This window comes from Lethenteron reissneri, chromosome 12, assembly GCF_015708825.2.
Source record: "Lethenteron reissneri isolate LAM-NWPU_2019-01 chromosome 12, ASM1570882v1, whole genome shotgun sequence".
Lineage (NCBI taxonomy): Eukaryota > Metazoa > Chordata > Hyperoartia > Petromyzontiformes > Petromyzontidae > Lethenteron > Lethenteron reissneri.
In genome coordinates this window covers 143,077-166,217 of record NC_083790.1, presented here as the reverse complement: position 1 = coordinate 166,217, position 23,141 = coordinate 143,077, and the positions used below count along the sequence as shown (strand labels likewise).

At 58.3% G+C, this 23,141-nt stretch overlaps 1 protein-coding gene across 5 annotated transcripts in view; it reads right to left on the bottom strand.

Moving 5' to 3' along the window:
* LOC133341680 (myomegalin-like) overlaps window positions 1-20,272 on the bottom strand; it is a 31,213-nt gene extending 10,941 nt beyond the window's left edge. For 3 of the 5 annotated variants that reach the window (XM_061550272.1, XM_061550275.1, XM_061550273.1), the window contains exons 1-22: window positions 17,597-20,272; window positions 15,864-16,001; window positions 15,170-15,289; window positions 14,677-14,769; window positions 13,871-14,089; window positions 13,543-13,713; window positions 13,027-13,131; window positions 12,246-12,383; window positions 11,854-12,021; window positions 11,399-11,602; window positions 10,676-10,879; window positions 10,219-10,327; window positions 9,237-9,631; window positions 8,875-8,981; window positions 8,240-8,367; window positions 3,651-3,779; window positions 3,059-3,177; window positions 2,372-2,710; window positions 1,838-2,016; window positions 1,272-1,722; window positions 546-1,074; window positions 22-165 (exon numbers count right to left, since the gene is read on the bottom strand). In XM_061550272.1, the coding sequence (XP_061406256.1) occupies window positions 22-165; window positions 546-1,074; window positions 1,272-1,722; window positions 1,838-2,016; window positions 2,372-2,710; window positions 3,059-3,177; window positions 3,651-3,779; window positions 8,240-8,367; window positions 8,875-8,981; window positions 9,237-9,631; window positions 10,219-10,327; window positions 10,676-10,879; window positions 11,399-11,602; window positions 11,854-12,021; window positions 12,246-12,383; window positions 13,027-13,131; window positions 13,543-13,713; window positions 13,871-14,089; window positions 14,677-14,769; window positions 15,170-15,289; window positions 15,864-16,001; window positions 17,597-18,901 (5,494 nt within the window). In that variant the 5' untranslated portion in view covers window positions 18,902-20,272. The remainder of the gene's footprint in view (window positions 1-21; window positions 166-545; window positions 1,075-1,271; window positions 1,723-1,837; window positions 2,017-2,371; window positions 2,711-3,058; window positions 3,178-3,650; window positions 3,780-8,239; window positions 8,368-8,874; window positions 8,982-9,236; window positions 9,632-10,218; window positions 10,328-10,675; window positions 10,880-11,398; window positions 11,603-11,853; window positions 12,022-12,245; window positions 12,384-13,026; window positions 13,132-13,542; window positions 13,714-13,870; window positions 14,090-14,676; window positions 14,770-15,169; window positions 15,290-15,863; window positions 16,002-17,596) is intronic. The other 2 variants (XM_061550274.1, XM_061550276.1) reach the window with 2 other exon arrangements.
* Between the last annotated feature and the right edge of the window lie 2,869 nt (window positions 20,273-23,141).

Below are 23,141 nucleotides of genomic sequence, written 5' to 3'. Positions count from 1 at the left end.
GCCACCACCCCCGCTGCTCACATTTAGCCACACGGCCTGGCCCCGGGGCGAGAGCGCCGGGCGGCGTCTCACCGGAGTAGTCCTCTGCCTCGCTGCGCCCGCACGTCTCATAGCCCAGGTCCTGCACCTCCACCTGCACTCCCTTGCAGGCCAGGCTCGCCTCTCCTGCAACACAAACGCAGCGGGGATGTTGGCGAACGCCGGTGCACGCGCGACATGGCGCCGATGTGGTCAGCAGCGTCACATCTAGCAAACGGTACAGACGCCGACAACTTAACTTGCAGAAAATCATTTTAGGCCGAGTTAACCTAGAGGAGGCCCAGCTTGTGATTATACTGCCAGGCTAGGAGATGGAAACGCCGATTTCCGGTTTGCAAGTCCATTGTGTTGACCGTTATAACCACAGCAGCATCTGTGGCCGATACCATTCCAGTAAAAATCTAAGATCAGTTCGATCTGGAGTAATCGGGGTTAAGAGCGCCCCGCCGCTCTCCCTGTGAGCAGGCACCCGGCGGTTGTCCGCAAGCGCCCCCGGCGAGACCCACCGCTCGGTGGCGGCGCTAGCAGCCCTGGTGGCGCCGCTGCATTGTTCGCCAGGAGGAGCCGCTCCTCGAGCGCGCGGTTCTGCTTTTTGTAGTCCTCCAGCGCCGCTCGCATGTGCTCCAGCTCCACCCGCGAAGAGTCCGCCTCGCACGGCCCCGCGCCACCCTCGCGCTGAGCCGCGTCGGCGCCGCCCGGGGTGGTCGCGCGTGCGCCGGCCGAAGTCACGTGACGTCCGGCCGGTGCCGCGTGACCTTCGATCGCCGTCGCGTGAGTTCCAGCCGGTGTCGCGTGACTTCCTGCCGGTGGCGTATGACCTCCGACCGGCATCACATGGCCTTCAACCGATATCATGTGACCTGCGGTTGGCATCACGTGACCTCCGGATATTGTCACGTGACCTTCGGACAGCATCGCGTGACCGCTCATTGGAGACGAGAGGGCATCGGACTGAGCGGAGCAGCGGGCGGGAGGAGGGGCGGCCACTACTGCTGCCGAGACCTTCGGCCTCTTGGGGACCGGCAGCCGCGATTTCTGGAAAGAAAAAACAACACAGCACGCAGAGTTACAGCCAGGCGCCAGCGTTCCAGCGCCAGCAATCCCGGCGGCAAGTCGCAGCCAAATGCTGCACGGCGATGCCAGCCAAGGCTGGGGGGGACAATCGGTGCCCGGCCGCGGTTACGGGGCGCGCCACGATGCACGACTCCTTCACCACCGCCGACGCGACTCACCCGCCCGGCCTTTGACCCCACAACGCGCGACGGTGAGGGTGGCGGCTCTGACAGCGGTGACAGCGGTGACAGCGGCTCTTCGCCGAGAGCGGCGCCGCCTTCGCTCCGGTCGACGGAGGAGGACGTGCACCGGTCCGTTTCGGCCGACAGCTGGTGCTGCCGGATAGCACCGAGCTCCGCATTGAGGCGCTCGATCTCGCACGCCATGCCCACGATGAGGTCGGGGTTGAAGCTGCTGTCGCCGTCGACGCTCGTGTTCATCTCCAGCTGGCGCCGGAGCAGCTCGTTTACGCGCTCGGCATCGCTCAGGCGCTGCACCAGCTCGGCCGGCTCGGGTGCCGGCGGCTTCCCGCTGGCGTCCACGTCCTCCGTGGTGGCTCCCGTGATCCGCGCCGCTCCTTCCTTCCCTTCACGAGCCTTCGGACTGCGACGGAGCCGCCGCAGCTCCTCCCTGCGTGAGCACAAGCGTTGCGCGCCGTCACCGCCGCCGATCTTACAGCGAGGAAGCCGCTGCAAGCCAGCGGCGGGCGCAAGTTGGAAAGTAGTAGCTAGAGCAGGGCGCTCACCGCAAATCGTCGAAGGACAGGAAACCCTCCTCCTCCAAACACGCCGTGACGCCCTCCAGCTCCCGCTCCAGCTCGTCGTTTTGGGCGCCCACCTCCTCGAGCCGCGTCGCCGCCTGGCGCCAGCGCCCCTCCGCGTCTCGCAGATGCGCCCGGGTGCCGGCGAGGTCGGCCAGGAGCCCCTGCACAAACAAAGTCAGAGCGTTCAGTTGACTCGAGGTTGCCAGAGCCGCAACGCAACCACCACCATTGTCACAACCAATGCTATCACCACCACCACGGCCATCAACACCACCGCCACTGGGCACCGGCTGCTCCGTGCCAAGTTGTGCCACAGGTTTCTCTCTCACTCTCCCCTCTCACCCAGGATCCCCCGCCCTGAACCTCCCCCACCCATACGTCTCTATCCTTGCGAGTGTTGTTACGTTTTTAAACCATTTAGAGGCGTGACTGCAGCTGCGTGAATGCGCCGTACGGCATCACGCTGCTGTTGTTGCAGTCGTTGTTCATGCGCGTGGCCATCTGACGACCTCTCACCTCCACCTGCTTCTCCAGCAGCGCCACCACGTCACCGTCGCTGCCATCGGAGCCCAGCACCAGCCGCCGATGGGACTGCGTCATCTCCCTCGGTGCCTCCTCCGCCTCCTCCATCCTCCTCCTCGTCGCCTCCGCCTCCTTCATTCTCGTCATCGCTTCCACTTCCTCCATCCTCCTCCTCGTCGCCCTCACCTCGTCCTCCATCTGTTTCCTCTCATTCTCCGCCTCGTCCAGACGGCAGCTCGCGAGTTGATTGGCCAACTCGCGCTCCCCGACCTTTCGCTCCAGCTCCTGATTGGCCAAGTGCAGATCTTTGAGCTGCGCTGTGAGCTGCAGGGCCTGTCAGGGTGACAGACATCATCCTCGTCATTATCGGCCATGGTCTATCCACTGCTGTGTCATGCGACTTCATATGTCCTCACGTGTCCCCATGGATCGACGTGTCAGCTGTGCTTCCGTTTAATTTTAATATTTTATATTCTGAGCATGCTACCACCGTCATGTTACTGAAAAAAGAAAAATTCATTCGGAAATCTTGCAGAAACGGGGGAAGTGTCGTGTCCCCATGCCTCTTCTGTGCACTCCCAGATGTACCCGGTTTCCTCGACGTGTCCACGTTCATCCATGCACCCCCCCCCCCCCCCCCGTGTGTCTCCGACACGGCCCCCTCTCCCCCGAGCTCCTGACCTTGTTACGGAGATCGGCGAGCGGCAGTGCGAGCAGCTCCTCCTCCAGCCCCTCCGGCTCCGCCAGCTGGAAGCTCATGTACGACGTCTGATTCCAGCCGCTCACGAGGCTGTCTGTGCCTGCGAGCGCGCACGGGCAGAACGCGCACGGGGGACTCCGGGGCTTCATTTCAGCTGGCCTGCCTGGGTCGGCACACCACATCCAGTATACTTCCTACCGCCACGGCTGTGGCTCTCGTCATGGCCGTGGACATATCGGATTGAGTAATGACATTCCAGGGGCATGGTACTTGTGCCCCTTTCAATGGTCAGATTTGAAAAAATAATCAGCGTGGCAGAAATAAAAGACTGGCTCCTATCAGACAGCGAAAGAGTTAACTGCTAGGTGAATTGTAGATGTATGGTGGATATCTGGTGGATGAATGATTGATGTCTGGAGGATGAATGGATGAAGAGTAGATGTCTGGCGGATTTCTGGCGATTATCTGGTGGACGTATAGTAATCTCGAGGCTGAACGGTTGATTTCTGGTGCACACGTGGAGTGAGTGAGTGCGTGCGATGAGCGAGCGAGCGATGGTGGAAGCACGCTTACGGGCCGTGTCGTTGTTCGCGACGTGGAGCCCGAGTCGTCCCTGAAGGGATGCGTTCCACCGCTGCGACTCCTCCAGCTGCTGCCGCAAGCGATCCACTTCCAGCGCCAGCTCACGAACAGCAGAGACACCTGTGGGCACGGACACAGACAGACACACACACAGTCAATGATACACATGCACACAGACATGGATACACACAAATGAACAGACACGGATGGACATGCACACGGGCACACAAACGTGGAAACATGCACGCACACACAAAGACAAAAGCACGTCAAGACGTGCGCACACAAGCAGGTAGGTAACAATCTAGTTTGGACATGGGTGCACCACTCACCCACACGATCGCTCACCCAGCCACTCGCTCACCCACACGATCGCTCACCCAGCCACTCACCCACCATGATACACACCACGTTCTGCCTACACATCAATTTTCACACCTGTCCGCACCCATCTTCACACCTTCCTACCTACTCATCTACCCACCTGCTGATCTACCCATCTGCACACCTACCCACCTCCACACCTACCCACCACCTACCCACTTGCACACTTGTTGCTATGCAGCATCACCTAGCAGCAGCACAATGTCCATGATCTGTCCGCATCGGAACCCTCAGGGACTTGCAACGCAACAATCCATGGAGCAACTTGCACTTGAGCCGATTTCATTGCTCCATTTCCACGATGGACGTGCTCTCTAGGCCGAGGTATTATTTTCGTATTCTCAGTCGTGAGTCTCACCCGGCGGCCGCCGATAACGACTTTGTGTAATCATGAACATCCCCCATTACAGGCCTTAGAAGCGTAAATCTACCGCTGCTGTCATTATTTCAAAATAACTGCCGATTATATTGCATTGATCCACGTGATTATTTTCGTTCTTAACTGGTGCAGTACACAGCCTGGAGAGGCCTCCACTCATCAGTGGTTTAAGTGCTGTGAATTATTTCGATAAAACATCTGCACATATATTGGCGTCTACATGTCTATGTGCAGGTACAATCCGGCAGCGGAATAAGGGCTGTGAATTTTAATCGTATTAATTCTACTTTGTAGTTAGCCAACAGTGGCAGCTTTACAGATGTACCTAATGTGGTATTTATGCCGCTGGCTCAGGGCGCTTGTTGTTGCAGAGGCTCGCGGTTTGAGTCCAACGATCACCCTGGTAAATACTGCACAATCATTCGACTCGCCGTCTGCTTGAGAGTGGACGTAAAACCCGTGGTGCCATTCACAGGAGTAGGCCATTGTGTACCCCGAGTCAAGGTCCAGGTTTGCAAAATTCAGCAACAGTTGATGAGCACCAATGCCTTGGCGCTCAACTGAGCAAAGCAGAAACTCAAGAGTTCATTTTATTCCCAAAGGGGAAAAAAAGTGTAAAAATAGTCTAGAAATTACTTATATTCAAAAATTGGTGTACTGTAAGCGATTGAAACAGAGTAATCAGGGTTCAGACACCCTCTCAACCCTCGCTTGCCGTTGTGAATTTAATCCACGGGCAGGGCTCGGCTAGTCAAGAATCAATTTTCAATCGGCACTTGTGGTTTCTGGACACGCACTGCACACTGGGGTGGCGTTGTCATGTGACGTCAAACAACTGTTGTGGGTGTGGGAGCAACCCTCAGGTGTGTGGTTGTAGCGTGATTGGCACGGAGCCCAAGTGCGAGGAATGAAACATGAAAATGTCCCCTCTCCTCTAACTTTAGGGTCTCTATGGGCTTTTATGCGAGTCTATATGCGTGGCATAGTGTGGTATCCGTGGCATAGCGTGGTTGGCGTAGCCTCTGGTGCAAGGAATTCAATGAGGCTTCCTGCCCATCTCTTCGTAGCCCAGCACCGGACCTCTTCGGCCGTGGGTCCGTGTGCCTTTGCACCGCCTGCACTAGATAGCTGCGCCACTGGTAGTCAAGGATTTACGTCCATTCATCCCACGGTGGGAATGCCCGGCTGACTTCCCAGCCAGCCAAGTGGGTGGTGGGAGTCGTTCTGTTGTGATTTTCTGTTGCGGTTGCTACGCAGGGAAGCGCGTGTTGGCGTGCGTCATCTCAGCTCCCGTGCCGATTTGAATGCTCGCTGGCAGGTGATGGGCACCACTCTCAGCCAGCCAAGTGGACTCGCTCGCTCACTCATTTCTTTGTTCAACCGCCACCCCCAACCGTACGATTGGGCCACTGCCACAAAGGGCGTGTGGCCGCAACGAGCTCAAGGCCCTGATGTGGGTCCCCATGTCCTGTAGCGGAGGGCCCATTCACTCCCCTCTTAAGGATCACCATAAGGGGAGCACAAAGCAAGGACAGGATCTTGGAAGTGTCACACGGGCCTGGCTCTCTCTCGTGTACGGCTGGATGAATAGCGACTCACGAGCCTAAGTCCGGTTAGGTTTAGCCAGCAAAGGGCTTTAGTCGGTGGATTAATCCGATTGGCTCAGTTGAATTTTTCAGAATGCAGAGACCTGCAGACTCGCATAGAGTTCACGGTGGTTCACTGCTTTGGTTGATGGTCTGGTCAGGTTCGGTGATGGCATGACAGGCAATGTGGGAAGGGCAGCAGTGTGGCTGCGCCAGAGACTTCTGGTCTCAATGAGCCCTTCATCATTCACAGCCCTTAATCGATCCACTGCTGGATGGAGGCCTCGGCACGCTGTATCAGTCATGAGGGTTGTGTGATCATACTTCACCAAGCTGGTCAATGTGGGTTCGTAAAGAGCAGGGTGGGTGGAGCCCAGTATCAGTTCAGATATCACTTGCCACGACTGTTAGAAGTGGTCGGAAATCGAACACAGGTGGCTGGGTTCACAGCGCAGTGAGCTAACTGCTGCACCACCACTCCACGCAAAGGGGCCCTTAACCAATAACGTCATCCGTCTCGGAGCCTCGGCATCCGGGGACAACGAGACACCCCGGGCGGTGCCACCGGGAGGGGCGTACTTGCGATTCAGTTTACACAGTGAAGTGGCTTTGGCCGGCACAGCTACAATGACTGGGCCAGGACCTTTGTGGCCTGGGTTTTGTGGGGGGGCGTCTTGACCCCCCCCCCTTGTTGAGCCACGGTGGGTGGGCCGGGTTTGGGGTGGGGGGAATGCAACACAAGGGCGAGTGTGCCGTGTGAACTTGCAGCGTGTTTGTTTATTAGGGGTGACGATGACGACGCCGCTCGGCTCCGCGCGCGTTTACATTCAGGGATTAGCGGTGACGCGCGCTGAGCCTCGACAGGCGACTCGGCTACCGTGCACTCGCACACACAGACCCATCCGTACAACTAACATTACCCTCCTCGACCCCGTGTAAACTCGACAAGTGCAGGTCTTCACATGGACGTTCAGCATTCTACCCTCCCCTCCTGACGGAATGTGCTCTGTCCAATGTCCCTATGGTTTTTGTTTGTGTGCCATTGTGTCGGTCTCTCTACAGCCAACACCAGTGACGAATATCTGAACGGGATCTGGGCCTCTCGACTCGGCCTCAAATGAGTACCTGGTATGGTGTGTAAACATCACCACTGGGGAGACAAAGGCGGCCAGGCGTGGTGTTGGCCACCCACCCCCTCGTGTGCTGTGCCGACGTTCATAGGTGCTTGCTAATAGCACTTTCCCCAACAGTCTGTTCAGGCTATACGGGGGATCTTTGTCTTTGTTGTGTGTGTGTGCAATGCTTTGTAAAGTAAACAATCATCAAATGGAGTGAACGTAAATGGGCACAGGGAGGAGTTTAATTATCAAAAAGAAACGGGACATTCAACTACTGAACAAACCCCGTGTACCCGCCGTGCCTCCCACTCGTGTCCAGCCTGCAGCGGGGCGAGGCAGCTTTGCAATGCTATTGCACTCGTAAAATGTTTTCAGAGAGAGACGAGCAGTTGAACACAATAAACCCGGGGTTAATTGGTACAGACACGCACGCAGACAGCGTGCACGCACACACACACTCGACAGGCAGACAGATTCCATTAGTAACAACAGCGATGTCACAGTGGCAGGCCGCGCGTGTGTGTGTGTGCGTGCGCTTGGCGGTGTGGCTATGAACGGGTATGAACCCGTGCGTGTAGGCATCTACGTGCGTATGTACCTGCGCACTTGTGCGCGTTTGTAAACAGATCAACCTCCTAACAACATAAACAGTGCAATCATAAATTACTAAAACTTCACGACAACCCTCACCACCACCCACCTCATGGCCGCCACCTCTCCTCCCCATCTCGTTTCTCCAAACTTCTCCATTTGCCTGGAATGGTCTGCATTAAAAACTATAACTGATCACCCGTCTCACCCTCACGTCGCACCCACGACCCCCAACGTCGCACCCACGACACGTAACGTCGCACCCACGACCTCTAACGTCACACCCACGACACGTAACGTCGCACATACTTGCTGGGCTACGGTTGAACGGAGCAACCAGACTACGGGGGCAGCCCGGTAGTCCGGCTGAGCGAGCGAGGCCGAGGTGCGCTGGCCTGGAGCCACCTCCGCTAACCCCTCAACCTGCCCACCCATCGCACGATCGGCGAGGAAGGACACGACGACGTCGCGACCGCACGGCCGCTCGCTAAGCCTCCCGAGGGCGGTCGCCCCCCGCCCCACCTGGCGAGGTCTCCAGCTCGCGCGACAGCTCCTCCAGGTTGTGCCGCAGCTCGCGATTGGCGCGCAGCCCGTCCAGCAGCTGCAGTCGCAGCGTCCGCACGCGTGCCAGCTCCTCCTGCAGGCTGCGGCTGTGGCGGCGCCGGGACGGAGAAGTTAGCACGGCACAACTCGGCGAGGACAATTTGAGTACTCACCGTGCGATGCTGCCGCTGTTCTTGTCAGGAAATCTAAAAGATAATTATACGACTCCACGCAGGTGATCACATCTCAGTCAACCCAAACCGCCTGGGTCTGTCCCGTGACATCCTGCCAGTGGCGAGACTTCCTCACTTCACGTGACGGCCTTATAGTGCACCTAGCCTGGCGCAAACAAAGTGGTGACATCCCCCCCCACTTAATGGCGGTCATTGTTATTGTGTATTGCCCACTGCCCAAGAGGCTGTGCGCGAGTGGAGGAGGCTCGTGAAGGACATTTTTGTGCCATTGGAAGTGACGAGCGGAGGGCCGGGCGGTGACAATGCAGCGAGATGGCACAGGTCGTCTCAGTCCACGCCAATGGAGGTTGTTGTTCCAGAAGTAGGAGTGTAATAGGCAACAGCTCACCACAAAGGCGTGCGCGCGTGTGAGACACTCACCTGTCCGCATGCTGCGGCAGGGCAGCCAGGTGCTGGTACACCTGCTGTTCTGCGTGCAGCAGCTGCTGCAGCTTCCCACCCTCCTGTTCCTGCTCCATCAAGAGGAGCTGCACACGAGACAAAGACGTACCTTCGATTAACATGCCTACGTAAGGTGCAAAATAAGTTAAACATACGTAGCCCGTTTAGCCGTGCAGATTGCGCGGGTAAGTGATGTTACCAAGGCCGGCAAAGTGCACGAGAAGGTGGTGTGGCCAGGGACGCGCCTGGCCGCCTTTTGACTCCCGACTGCTGATGTTTACACACCACACCGGGTGCTCTTATTAGGCTGAGCTGACCTAGGAGTGGGCTTTCTCACTCACCTCGTGGGCGTCGCTGCCGGTCTCCGGTTTCGCTCCGACCGGGTTCCTTGGACTCCGCACTCGCAGAAGCAGCACTTCCTGTGTCAGCCGGTGCACTTCCTGTGTCAACCGATCCACCTCCTTGTTCAAGAGCTCCACCTCCTGCGTTGGCCGAAGCGCTCCCTGGGACCGCGAGGCCTCGGGGGACGACGCCAGCGGATGCCGGAGGGCCGCTCGCCCCGCCGCGGGGCTCCCTCGCCTCCGAACGGCGCGGGGCGGTACAGTCCTGTCATCGTCACCACCCTCCTCTTCCTCCTCCTCGTCCTCCTCATCCTCCTCGTGACAGCCCACATCATCCTCGTCGTCCTCCTCCTCCTCCTCCTCCTCGCCCAACAAATTCTGCCGGGTCTCTTTGTCTGCGGAGAGAAGCGATCGGAAAAATAACCCAACGCCTTTGTCATTAATCTTCACAATAATCACATCAAGATATCGATATGAATTAAAGTCCGTTGTCAATCCACTGCTGGATGGTCTTCACATGCCGTGGCAGTAACGGGGGTGGTTTGACCATACTTCACCGAGCTGCTCGGTTTGGGTTGGCGAACAGAGTAGGGTGCCCAGTAACGGTTCAGATGTCACTCTGTACGAATATTGGCCGAGGATGTTACAGATCTCTGTGATGTCATTCCAAACGAGCAGGCCATTGTGTGGCGGCGTCACAGTTCATATTTGCCAAATCCGAAAGATTACACCGCAAATAACTCAATCGGGATCACACACGGCAATGATAATAATCGTTTAGATTTGAAAGGCGCCCTTAAACAACGGATCTCAACACAACGTCGCCCTCTGCTTGCGAAGTGACCGCAGATTGCGTCTGCCAAACGCAGTGGCGCCTTCCTCCGCAGGAGCGGTGGCGCCGGTCCCGAACGTTGCGAGGCAACGGGCAAGCTTCTCCTCTTCCCGCCCCTCGGTGCCCACCGCTCTGTACACCGCTCCGTACCCCGCTCGTCCTTCAAGATGCGCAGCGTCTGCTTTAGCTCCAGCGTCCGGGGCGGCGCCTGCACCAGGGTGAGTAGCCGGTCCTTCTCCTGCCCGTTCTCCACAAGCCTCTGCACCGCCCACGCAGAGGCAAAGGGGCCCCCGTATGGCCTTCAACAGAGCGTGCACACACGCGCGCACAGCCATCGCCACCGAACCCCGACACGCAGGGCCCCGCGGTAGGAACGGTGGTAGGGGAAGGCGCAGTCTTGAGACGGGGTTGGCTGAATGTAGACGCTATACTCATTTGCTGACACAAATGTAATTGAGTCATTCAATAACATATTCTCTCACTGTTATTTATTCACTCATCCTTACAATCATACATTCATTTGCACACCCATTAATGCATTCGCTCATCTGCACACACACACTCATACACGCATTCATTCATCGTTCCGTCTCCGCGAAAGACGCACGTGTATGATGGAGTCCTTCTCCTGCAGCACGGCATGGAGTCGTCCCAGCTCCACGTGCGTCAACGTCTCCTGGCCCGGATCCCCCTCCTTCACCCTCTCCGCGTCTCCCTCCCTCTCCGTCCACCGCTCTCCCCCGGCCTCTGCCAGCCGGCGCCGGAGCTGCTCCATCTCCCGCTGCTGGCGCGCCCGCTCGGCGCGCTCGGCCTACACACAACGGCAACGGGCGAGACCAAAAAGAAGCCGTGACACATTTAGGCAGATGGCCGGGTGGCACAGAGGTCAGGGATGCCGAGCCGGTGCTGCCGAGTGCCTGGGTTCGACTGGGTTCTCAAGAACCAGGTTCCCAATAACCGGATTCTAAAGAGTTGTGAGTTAATGACCCAAACACCAATGACTGCACACAACGAAAAATAAACCCCATCACATTCAAACCATTAGGCACTTAATCTGGCCAAATACGAGTTGAACGATCATGCGACTGACACGATTCTTGTCTGGCAGTGGGTGGGAGTGCCGCCCTCGACTTCGCCTCAGGACGCGACGGCGATAGTGCGATTGGGATAATCGTGGGGAATTCTCGTTCGGCTGAGAGCGGCGACATCGGTGGTGGCCCCTGCATTGATTGGGCGTGCCTGCCTCCCCCCCCCTCGCTAGCGAGCGCGGGACCTAGCGAGCGCGCAACGAAGCGAGCGAGCGAGCGAGTGAGCCGGAGAGGATCCTGACCTCCAGGCACTCCTCCTTGTCGCGCAACTGCGCCAGCAGCTCGGCGAGCCGCCGGCCCTCGCGCGGCGCGTCGCCGCCTGGGCGCCCCCCCTCGGACAGCGCCTGCTCCAGCAGACGCTCCTTGTCGGCGAGGCGCTCGGTGAGCTGGCGCACGAGCTCCTGCGCCCCCACCTCGGCCCGCTCCAGCAGGGCCTGGCGCGCCGCCTGGTGCATGTACACAGATACACACGGATACAAGGGCTCATAGATGACAGTCGCTGAATGGGTTTGCGTGAGTGTAGGCGTGTGTATCTGTGTGGATGTGTCTATGCCCAGTGGGTATCTGCTTGTATCGTTGTGTATGTACGTACGAGTGCGTGCGTATGTGCACGTACACGAGCGCGCGCGTACGGGCCGTGCGTGCGTATTTGTATGAGCGCGAGCGTGCAACCGTGCCAACGCGGGCGGCGTCGCACCTCCAGCTCGGTCTCGCGCTGCGCCAGCAAGGCGCGGGCCCGCTCCGCGTCCGCCAGCGAGCCGTCCAGCGCCTCCCCCGCCTCGTCGCGTGCGCGTCGCGTCTCCTTCAGCGCCGACGCCAGCCTCTGCAGCTCCGCGTCGCGCTCCCGCATCAGCTCGTCCAGACCCTGTTCGCGCCAGCGCCACCGCCGCGGTCAGGGAGCCGGCGTCGGTGACGGCGGTGGTGAGATGGTGACGATGACGACGGCGACAAGGTCGCGACGGGTGGAGACGATGTGAGGGAGCGCGTCCACAGGCATGGACGAGAGGGTGAGCGGGCGGTCGAGTGGGTGAGAGGGTGAGCGGGTGGGTGAATGGGCGAGCGAGCGAGCGTATGGGTGGCGTCGCTTGCCTGGATCGTCTCGTCCTTGCCGGCGAGGAGGGCACGCAGGCGCTCCAGGTCGCGCGAGCGCTCCGCCAGCTCCCGCCGCAGCTCCACAATCTCCGCTTCCTTGTGCTGCAGGGCCGCACTCCTCGCCTCGTCCGCTCTCTACGCGGCACACGGGCACCAGCGGACGTCACGGTTACCGCCGGGACAGCACCACCTCCTGTCGACGGCCACGGTAAGCGACTCGTTGCCGCCCCCTTACCCCCCCCATCCCTCGCCGCTCCCCCCCCCCACCCTCCCGTTGTAAGCACTTGGTGATAAGTTGCTATTCCTCCATAAGATGTCATCGCCTGGCGTCGAGATTCCAGTTTTCAATGCATGATTTTTCTTTATCCTTGAGTGGGATGACGTAACCTTGCAGTAGCATATCTCAGAAATCTACTTAGTAAAATAAACATATGGTTTATAAATCGGTCGTATTGATTCACGCTCCGAGTGTGTTTGTACACACGTGTTTGGGGAGCGTTGGCGCAGCGATTAGCATGCTGTGCGACTAACCCGGCAACCTGAGTTTCAGTGACAAATATCCCTTCGGTCGGCTCAAAATACCTGGCATGTGGCGTCCAAAACATTATAATTAGGAAGACAAAGGCTGCCGGGACGTGGTGCTGGCCAAACCACCCACTCATGCACTGTCAGCCTTCACAGGTGCTCGCTAGCAAGCCCTTGCCCCAACAATGAACGTGACCTACACGGGGGATATTTGTCTGTGTGCACGTGCGTGAGCAAACAGGGAGCTCCGCACCTCCAGCAGCTGGTGCTGCTCGTTGAGTCGCTGCTGCAGGGCGGCGATGAGGGTGCCCTTCCCGTCGGGGAGCTGGTCCGAGCCTCGTAGGAGCTCCGTGTACTCCTGCACAACCGCAATCAAACGACCACACAAACCAAACAACCCGTGAAGGCACCTGCCATAGCGCCACCGCTGCGATGGGGACGCAAGGCCCTTGATGTTGCTCTCATTCTGGTTCTATGTCAGTTGTGCCTTGACATCGACACGTTTCCCTTGGGACATCTCAGAGCAAGCAGCGGTCCACCGTCGCCCCGTGCTACACAACGTAGGGAACTGGAAGGTACCGCCTTCTAACCGCCTCTGCGTGTGGCCAAGTGACAAACCACATTTCTCACGCGCGGTCACTGGCGACCGGGCTGGGACCATCCACTCGTTGCCCTCGGGTCACGCAGTAGAGACCCGTACCCTCGCCTCAATCAATCGGCGGTATCGCCTTACTGTCTCCGACAAGGCCGTTAAGAACCGCGGCCGTACCTGCAGCAGGCGGTCGCGGTCGGCCAGGCTGTCGGTGAGCCTGCGCACCAGCAACTCATGCGACGCCAAACGGTGCTCACAGTCGCGCCGGTGCGACTCGTGCTCCTGCACCAGCTCCAGCTCCCGCTCACGCCGCTCGCGCTTTGCTCGCTCCAGCTCCGAGCGCAGCTCCTGGGAAGAGATGGCGATGCAGGGGGAGGAGGAAGAGGAGCGACGACGCTCGGTGAGAATGAGGGAACGTGTGGCATCGGCCCGCCCACGAGCTTTAATAGTTGCTCGGAGTATGTCACTCACTCATTCACGCAGGCACAGCCACACAGCGGCTCACCTGCACGCCCCGCTCTGCGCGCTGGCGCTCCAGCACGGCGCCCTCCTTCTCTTCCTCGGCGGCATCCCTCTGCGCCGTGGCGTCAGCGAGGCGCTCGTCGGCACGGCGCAGCGCCCGCTGGGCGCGCTGTGTCTCGGTGAGCGAGCGCTGCGTGGCCGCGCGCAGCTCGCACAGCTCCTCTTCCTTCTGCGTAAGCAGCGCGTGCTGTTCCTCCGCTCCCTGCGGGGTCGGGGCCGAGGTCACGGGGTCAAAGGCCAGGGTAAGGCTCGGCTTGATGGTTTAATGGCATGGTGCAGGTTCAATTTGTAAAGCTTTCCGACTACGGTTGAAACCATTAACATCGGCTCCGTCCGTTTGTTGGTCAGTCTGTCCGTCCGACCGTCCATCTGTCTGTCTGTCCACGTGTCCGCACGTCCGACTGCCCGTAAACAGGGGGACACTATGAATCCACTATAAACACAAATAAAGTAGAGAGCTGTGTGGCTATTCGGGATACGACTTCTTGAAGACCGGCTACATGGGTGAGTCGCCCAAAACCAACCCGGGCACAACAGTTACATCACTTGGGCGCGATAATAATCCTAATTGCACCAGGAACTGTACCAAGTGTTCCGCCAACAATAACACGGCTGTTCATGCTGCTGCTAATGACGGTGCCGATGACTTGATGATAATTATGAAGATGATTATGCTCTTATAACTACTCCTGCTGTTGTTGCAGACGGTGTTGCAAATTAAAATACTGCTGCTGATACTGCTGCTGCAGCTGATGCGAGAGTTGTGTACACTCGCTGAGTATGACGCACGTGGAACTTCTGCAGCTGGGCCTTGTGCGTGGCGTCACGCGCCTTCACCAGCGCCGCGTCGCGGTTCTCCAACTCTTCGCACAGCTCCGAGATCTGAAACAGCGGCAGCGACACCAGGATCGGCAACGGCACAGACGCCAGCACCGGCGGTATGGGAATGGGATGGGCAGGGGCGGCGGCATCCGGCCCCGTCGGGGTGCGTGGTGGTGCGAGCGATGCTCGAGACACATGGGTGCGTGGGCATCGTGTTTGCTGTAAAGCGCTGACGCTGCGGTCGTGCGGTGCGCGTGTTGAGCGGCGTGCATTTAGGCCACACGGGGTGTGCGTGCCAGGTGTGGCCGCTGCCTGTTTCTTCGCGGTGTGTTTGAAGGTATGTGCGCGTGTCCGTGTGTGTGCACGTGTGTGTGGTGCGTGTCTGGAAAGGTGGAAGTGTGGGGCTGTGGTGTCTGAGCGAAGGGGGCCGCATGCGAGCACCGGGCGCATCACCGCACACCTCTTTGTCCTTGGCCTTCATGGCGAGCGAGAGGCCCTGGATGGCACGGTCTCGCTTCAGCGCGTTCTGCTCCTGCGTTCGCAGCTCCGACGCCATCTCCGCCAGCTTCTCCTGCAGCTCCTGCCGTGGCAGCAGAAGCAACTCCCTCAGATAGGGGGACCAGGCCTTCGTTTCTCACCTCGGTATTCTCCGGTTCACCAACCCCAATGGATATGGCTCTAGTTGAGGCCTTGCACATCTATGAGTGTCTGTGTATGAGCATCTACACGAGTCTATTCAAACCTATGTGGTTCTATACTAGTCGATCAGTCTCCATGCAAGTTTATGGGTCTCTCTGGAAGTGTACGGATTTTAATGAAAGTCTACAGGGTTTAACACGTAGGCTCTACAGGGTTCCATGCAAATCTATAGGTCTCCATTTGAATCTATGGGTCTCTATGTTAATCCTCACTGATAATATTGCCCGGGTCGTTGATAATCCAGAATATGTGGCAAACAACTTGTCGCTAAGGCCACCACATACCTACCGATTTAAAGCAGCCCTGATGGTAGCCCAGCACCACAGTCCACCAGTTAACTTCTCACGCTATTGCTTGGCAGAACACAAATCTGGCCGTCTCCCGACAGCAACGCCACTGGCGACTCTGCTGGTGACCTTGCAACCGTGTGACCGCCGGCGGACCCTGCAACGCACCTTGCCGGCACTCTCCAGCTGGCGCACGTGCTCCTGCAGCTCCCTCGCCTCCGCCTGCGCCTTCGCCAACGCGGCCGCCATCTCCCCGGCAGAGCGCTGAAGCCGCCCGGCCTCCTCCTCCCGCTCCTCGGTCATCTTCTGTGGAATGGCGATAATAATGATGACGACCCGGCCAAATATGTGTCTCAAGACCCTTCACCACCCGATAGAGCCAAATAAGTAAAAGTGTCATGCGGTGTGCAAATTTTAAACAAGGCGCCAATTATTTGGTCCAATCCCCGGAAAGTTAATGAACAATCCTCACAAGCAAATTTGTGGTGTAATTTTAAGCGAACAGTTATAGAATTGATGTATGCACCCAAGCGTGCGAACACATGCATATGCAGGCACTCACGTCATCTACGGCCAGAAAGGCAAAATCACTTAGGTCACTGGGACCACAACACTCACACTCAACACGCAGACACACACAAACGCACGCACGTGCTCATGAGCACACGCGTGCACACACGCCCAGGCACGCGCGCAAACGCCGCTCTTGACCCACATCGTTCGTTCAAATTAAACAACGACAGAAAGTGAGCAAGGAGACCGAGCGGGGAGGCAAGATTAGTGCCGTTTGGATAGGTTTTCTTAACGAGCTTCCTGGGAATGGCCCCGACGCATTTACGGCCCCATTAGGAGTTTCCCGTGCTCCCTCTGCTAGCCCCGCTAGACCCGGCTCTCCCTCTATCCGCGCGCACAGCTCTCATTTCGGTGATCCATCAGCCGGCACCGCACGTGCCGGGGCTTTACAAGCGTGCCGCCGCCACCACCACTCCCCACTCACTCACCCAACATTTAACAGGGGTCAGAGGTCGCATTCCCCAGGCCGCTAAGCTCCCCCAACCCGTCGATTGTGCTGCGACCCCACGGGGTTAGGGGGGTGCCACAGGTGTGTGGCATTTCCTGAGCCGGCGGTGGAGGTGACAGAGCGGGAGTGGCGCTACCTCCGCCACTGCCTCCTCTGCCGCCGTCGTCGCTCGGGTTACGCACAAGCCGGATCAATTTTCCCCCCGGCCACTCCAAGTGACGGCAGCGCCCCCGCCCTCCGCCCCCCACCACTGGCGCTGGGAGTGGAGGTCCCAGGCTCGACTTCCCCTGATAGAGCGGTGACGTGGCGGAGTGGTCGTGCATTGGCCGCTTGCAGCAGAGGGTCGTGATGCGAGCCGCCCCTGGTTAACGCCACAGGCGTATTGTGTGTATACCAAGCGTAAAAACACACGCGCTCTCTGCGTCAGAGTAGACGTTAAAGATTCCGTGACATCACTCGTGCGCCGTGCCGGCGTGCCAGTCCAAATTTGCCAACTTTTAAAATTACACCGCAAATTACCGGACTGAGCCAAGCCAGCATCACTCCCTCCCAAATGCGCCATGACTGCACATTATAGACGTATGTGAAACCGCTTTCCTGATGAAAGCCTTGCGCTATAAATGAGAAAATTTCAAGTGATTTTTAACATTGAGGTGGTGCTCATCCCCCTACTCAGAGCCCTGAGAGTCAGGGATGGAAAATGGAGACCACCACTGTTGATTTCCTCAGTGGTGCTCATTTTGTCAACCCCAAAACAGGATTTGAACTCGCAACCTTCTCACTACGAGCCGTTGCTCTCGCACTGGGCCGGCAATACGAACCGGGCGAATACCGAACTGGCCAATGATTTCATGCCATCGCGACCTCCGGGACCCCGTACCTTGCACTGGAAGGGCAAATACTCTTCACAGAGGTCATCAATCAGCTCCTCGTAGAGGCTACACCGGTCGTCATCGTCGTCGTCATTGTCGTCAGCGCCCAGCCGGCGAAAGCACGGCGGGGGCACGGAGGGGGGGGCCGGAGATGGCGTGTGCTTGAGGGCATTTGGCACGGGGGGACTGCCCCTCGTGGCGGGGACGATGGTGGGCAGCCGCACCAGCACTGGCAGCCGGCTCCCGACGGCGCCACGCACCGGCCTGAATCCGATGTCCCTCATGGCATGCAGCACCTCTGAGAGGGGACAGGGCCCGGGGTCCGGGTTTTCCGCCAGCGACAAAGGAGCCTGCGTCGAGTTGTCTAAGTCGCGGCACAAGCAGCGACTGCTGAAGGTGGTGGAGTGGTGCTCCCCCTGCAGCAAGGGGCACCTATGAGAGGGGATCGCCCCATCGGGCACCAGCTCCCCAGCAGATGAGGCCTTCGATAGGTCCGTGGAATTCAGAAAACTACCATCGTCTCGGCGGAAAGGCGATTCTTCCTGATCCGGCACGGCGAGAAACGGCGCCACCTCGCTGCCGGCGCCGTCACTGCACACGCTCGCAGAGACTAGCAGAGACGCTGAGCAGCAATCCTCGGTGTCGTCTTCTTCGCCGCTCGGTGAAACGGCACCGTTGAATGTTGCGGCGGCACCGACGTTGGTTCCGTGCTGCAGCCGGCGTGGCACGCCGCACACCGACTCGTAGCCCCAGTCTGGCACGCGCAGTCCCGAGCAGCAGGCGCAGCGCCGGCCGCGGCATGGCGGCCCGTCGGAGGTGTCGGGTCCCGGCTCCGCCCAGCACTCGAACGCCGACAGCTCCAGGTCGGCACGGAGCAGCGCGTCGTAGCGGGCGTCCGCCAGCGCCACGTCGTCACCGATGGTGCCGTCGATGGGGCCCTGCGTGCGGCCGTAAAGGTGCAGCAGGCACTGCACCAGCTGCTCCTTTTCACGCAGCAGACGGCGCAGATGCTGCAGGGACAGCGCTTGCACGCGCGCCCCCACCGCGTCGTAGCGGTACACGCGCTCTAGCATGAAGGCGCACTTGGAGCAGGCGAAGGGCGAGGCGCCATCGCCGGGCCGCACCGGGCAACGCGTCACGTGCGCCAGCGCCACGTGCAGCTCCGGGCGGCGCGGGGAGGCCGCGGGGGATCCGGGGGGGCCGGGCGAGGAGGGGGGGCGGCCTGGTGGGACGTGAGGACCCCGGAACAGCCATCGCCGCTGCTTGCCTTGCAGCTTGCGCCCGCACACGCGGCACGAGCCGATCGGCGCCATGGCACGCACGGCCGACGGGAAGCGTCAGCCAAATTGGTCCCAAGCAAGACGACGAACGTAGGAGATCCGACCTACGCACCCGTGCAGCCGTTCACCTGCACCGGCAGCTCAGTCGCTCGTTCGCTGACACGCGCACCTCTCATCTACCCGGCTGGCAACACCGTCCACGTGGTAACCGCTGGGCAGTGAGTTGGGTGTCGTGGTTGATCCACCCGGGATGTTGTCACTCGGTGCAAAATTAATCTTTTAGCGTGAGGGGTCGTTGTTTAGAACGCCAGTTGGCCACACCCCCTTCTCCCACTCGCGTGAAGTCCCCACCCCTTGCCACGTTTATAATTAACACAAATTAACACATCAAAGGAGACACCTGGCTCCCACGAAGCACGCGCATTGGGAATGCTGCGAGCCTCCTCATTACACAACCGCTAACGAGGCTTCGTAAATGAGGCGCCCGCTGAGAAACGCCGCAAATTGGCGACTCGTGATGAGGTGGCGCAGAAATCATCCCTCTCCTCGTCACCCAGCGACTCCCGTCTTCATGGCGCCGCTCAACAACGCATGCCCCGGTAGTGACGGCACCACAATGAGATCCGGGCTTGCGCCTTTGAGTCCGTTCCGTCGAGTTCCTCTAACACCGAGCTGCACCGGACAGCGCCGGCAAATTTAGGGTTCGGCCGATGCAACCTCCCTTGGGTTTGACTCCACACGGCGGCCCCCAGCAGCTCCCACTTGTCCGCTGAGCTCCCCGCACAGTCCTGCTTGTCCGCTGAGTCAACCCGGCTCATGACATCGCTGCAGGTGCAGCTCGTGTTCCTAATCCAACAGTCCCGTGTCAACCGTCGTCTTGGGGCGGTGAGGGGAGCGGTGGCAGCCCGGCGAGAAGAGATCCGGTGAATCCCCCTAGCAACGGTGGTGATTCAGGCCCGGTGACAACGCAGGTCGCCGTCCTCGTTGCCCTAAGCGCTTGCGAACCGACTCCAGCTTGAACCCATGCTCACTCCGAGTGGACAGGGCGAGGTGGTGGTGGTGGCGGAGACAGCGGCGGTAATTACCTCCTCCTCCTCTTCCCTCACTCTTCCTCTCCCCCCTCAGCTGTCGCTTCTTTTAGCAACACCCGGATCTTGGTGATCAGTGCCGCTCGGCGCGGATTGCGGTGCCACTGCAGGTTATCGGGCAGTGGTGATATCGCCAGGTGCAGTACCACGTGACACCGTGACACGCACACACACTGCGTCCCCTACCACCTGACGCACCACGTGGGTAGCTGCCGCCTGGCACGACAAGGTGGCCACAGGGCGCACCGGCTCACAACCCTGGCGGGCCGGTACAGTGAGCCGCTCTGCGCCACTGTAGAAAAACGGCCAGCACTGTGATGTGGCAGCAGCAGCAGCTCGTGTTCTCTGCCCCCTCCACTCACACCCCTCCCCTCCCTCCACGGACCCAACCATTTCCCAGCAAAGGGGAAGCGTAGTGTGAGTGACAACGCTGTAAGAGCAAGGAGCAGACTCGGCTAATGCTGATGCGGAGCAAGGGGTAACAATCGGAGGAAAATGCATCACGCCAGAAATGCGCAGCGGCTTTGTTTGCCGACTGAATCCGATGTTCAACGAGCGGGCTCGGTCTCGCCGTTCCCGCCTCTCTCGCGGGACTTGGTACTGGCCATTGTGTTCCCAGAAAGGCGGAGTCATCGGGGCCATTTTAGCGGACCTGCCAGGCAAGCTGGACGTGCGGAGTGCTCGTTCGCTCTCCCCCCCCCCCCCCATGCCGTTAGCCCCTCCGACCGGCCAACCTGCTAGCAGCGGCGTGCGGTGACACGGAGGCGCTGGTATAACATCCATCCGTCAGGTCACGACCCCCCCACTTTCCTCCGGCACGGATGCACACTAATCCGTTCCGAAGGAGCCACCGTCAAAACCAAAATCCACAGTGCTGTCCAAAATTCCGCGTACCAGCACCAGCAGCGGCAACGCCCGGCAAACAAAATTCTAAAATTCCCCCAACCACCCAAAAAACACCCTGGATAGGTATCCGATCTCGTTAGATTTCACCAGCTTAGCACGCTTCGGTCTGGTTAATACGTGGATGAGAGACTGCCGAGGAATAGCAAACATCGCAGGCTAGGGCAGCAAAGTGGCCACATGATGGCAGTAGAGCAATGGATTATTAAATCTATCTGTGTGGAGGTTTGAGAGTAACAACGCTGTGTTGGGTTTGCTCCCATACGAGGCCAAAAACTCAAAACGTTTTTAAAAGGAATCTTGAGAAGCAGTCTTTCCTAGAATAATCATTCTCACCCCTTCATTAATCCAGTGCTGGATTAAGTCTTCCCATGACATATGTTTGACCATACTTCACCGTGCTGGTGAACACATGACATTACAAGTGCAATGTTTTCATTATTTAACACACTCAGTGTATCTATCCGGGGGTCATGGCACATCGTCTCTCTGCCTTTCACCACTTCCTGTTTCGTATCGACGCGGATCTCCAAACGTCCTCACCACGACCATCGGCAACTCCAGCACCCACCCCCCTCCCGAACACTCAAAGGGATGAAGGAGTGGGGGGAGCAGGGGATGGGCGCCACGACCTTGCCAGGGTGTGCTGACCAGCACCCCCCAGAAAGGGATGAAGTAACTCGCCCCCCTACACGGTGTGACTTACGATCCGATTTACAAATTGATTATATTGTTTGGCTCACGTGGGACTGCATTCTGCCATTGTATGAATTCAGAGCGTTGTTATTGCTGCTGCTGCTGTTGTTGTTGTTGCTGCTGCTGTTGTTATTGCTGCTGCTGTTGTTGTTGTTGTTGCTGCTGCTGCTGTTGTTGTTGTTGCTGCTGCTGTTGTTATTGCTGCTGCTGCTGTTGTTGTTGCTGCTGCTGTTGTTGTTGTGATGTGGAGAATCCATGCTGGCTGCCAGGATGCCATGAACCAATCGTTCGTGAATTAATTATTCAATAAGAGTTCCAAGGTTCTTTTTCAGGAGGGTCCTGCAAGGAGATGATTTTCTAATTCCTTTTCATCATCACCAGCCATGCTCTATCCGCTGCTGGACGAACGCCTCACTCCCCCCCAAGCCGTCGCCATCTCTCACAGTTTCCATCCGGCACGCGAGACGATTTCACCAGAGCGCCGTCTCCCCGGTATGCATACTCCCGGGCACGTTCCCGCCCTTGGATGCCGCTCCATTGCGAGTCTCGCCTGCCATGGCCATCGTCCCTTCTAGCGATGACGTGTCCTGCGCGAGGCCGCTTATGTTCCTAACAGTCAACGTTATGTCTCCATATGACTCACGTTCTCCAATTCCACGTGTTCCTCTTTCTGTGCCCCCTCCGCCACGCATCCACAGACGCCAACCGAGACAAGTGACCTACACCCATACTTCACCACGACCGCATCAGACATGCAAAGCCATCAGCCCCGAGAACAGAACGAGAAACACTACAAGCTGGGCGAGCCAGTCCACTCACCACGTCAGATTGCGTCGACGGTGGTTGGCACAGGAGTTGGCTCGCTGGGATGTGAACCCAGCGATGACCTGAGAATGATTCCCGGACGCGGCTAACGTTGGCGATGTCTGAACAAACCGGCACCGTCCAGCATGGCGATGTATGGCCAAACAACCCACATTACGGCCAAAGGCGTGGGTAGGCATTCATCCAGCAGAGGATTGACAAAGGGCAGTAATCCGCTATTAATTCTACTGTAGATATATATGTGCGTACAGTAACATACGGATGCACGAGTTGAGCACTCATGTTCTAACACCCACGTGCTTGCGTTCTAACACCCACGCGTTGTAACGAAATTGCACCCGCCACACTGGCGTGCAGTGTAACGCCACATGTGTTTTACACACTGGAATGCTCATGTGACACTATTCCGCTGGCTGTCCTGCCCAAAAACCCACACACATCTGGGTATTGGTGTTGGCAAGCTCTCCGATGACATTCAAAGCAATTGTCTTTTGTAGTTTGTGTAAATGTGTGAAGTGTTCTTGGATGGTCACACGGATGGGTGTCATCTCATGCCAATAGCGATGACGGGCCTATCGACTCCACCAACAAAAAGTACTTATCCAGGAAGACCTCAGTGGGTCTGTTAATTTATTGTTTGTTAAAATATGTCCCCTGGAATATTCCATGAGATGGACGGACATCTGGTTTGCAAGGGCAACCCCGGGGTCGATGGACACACACGTAACCAACACGTCACGACTCCTGCACACAAACGTTTT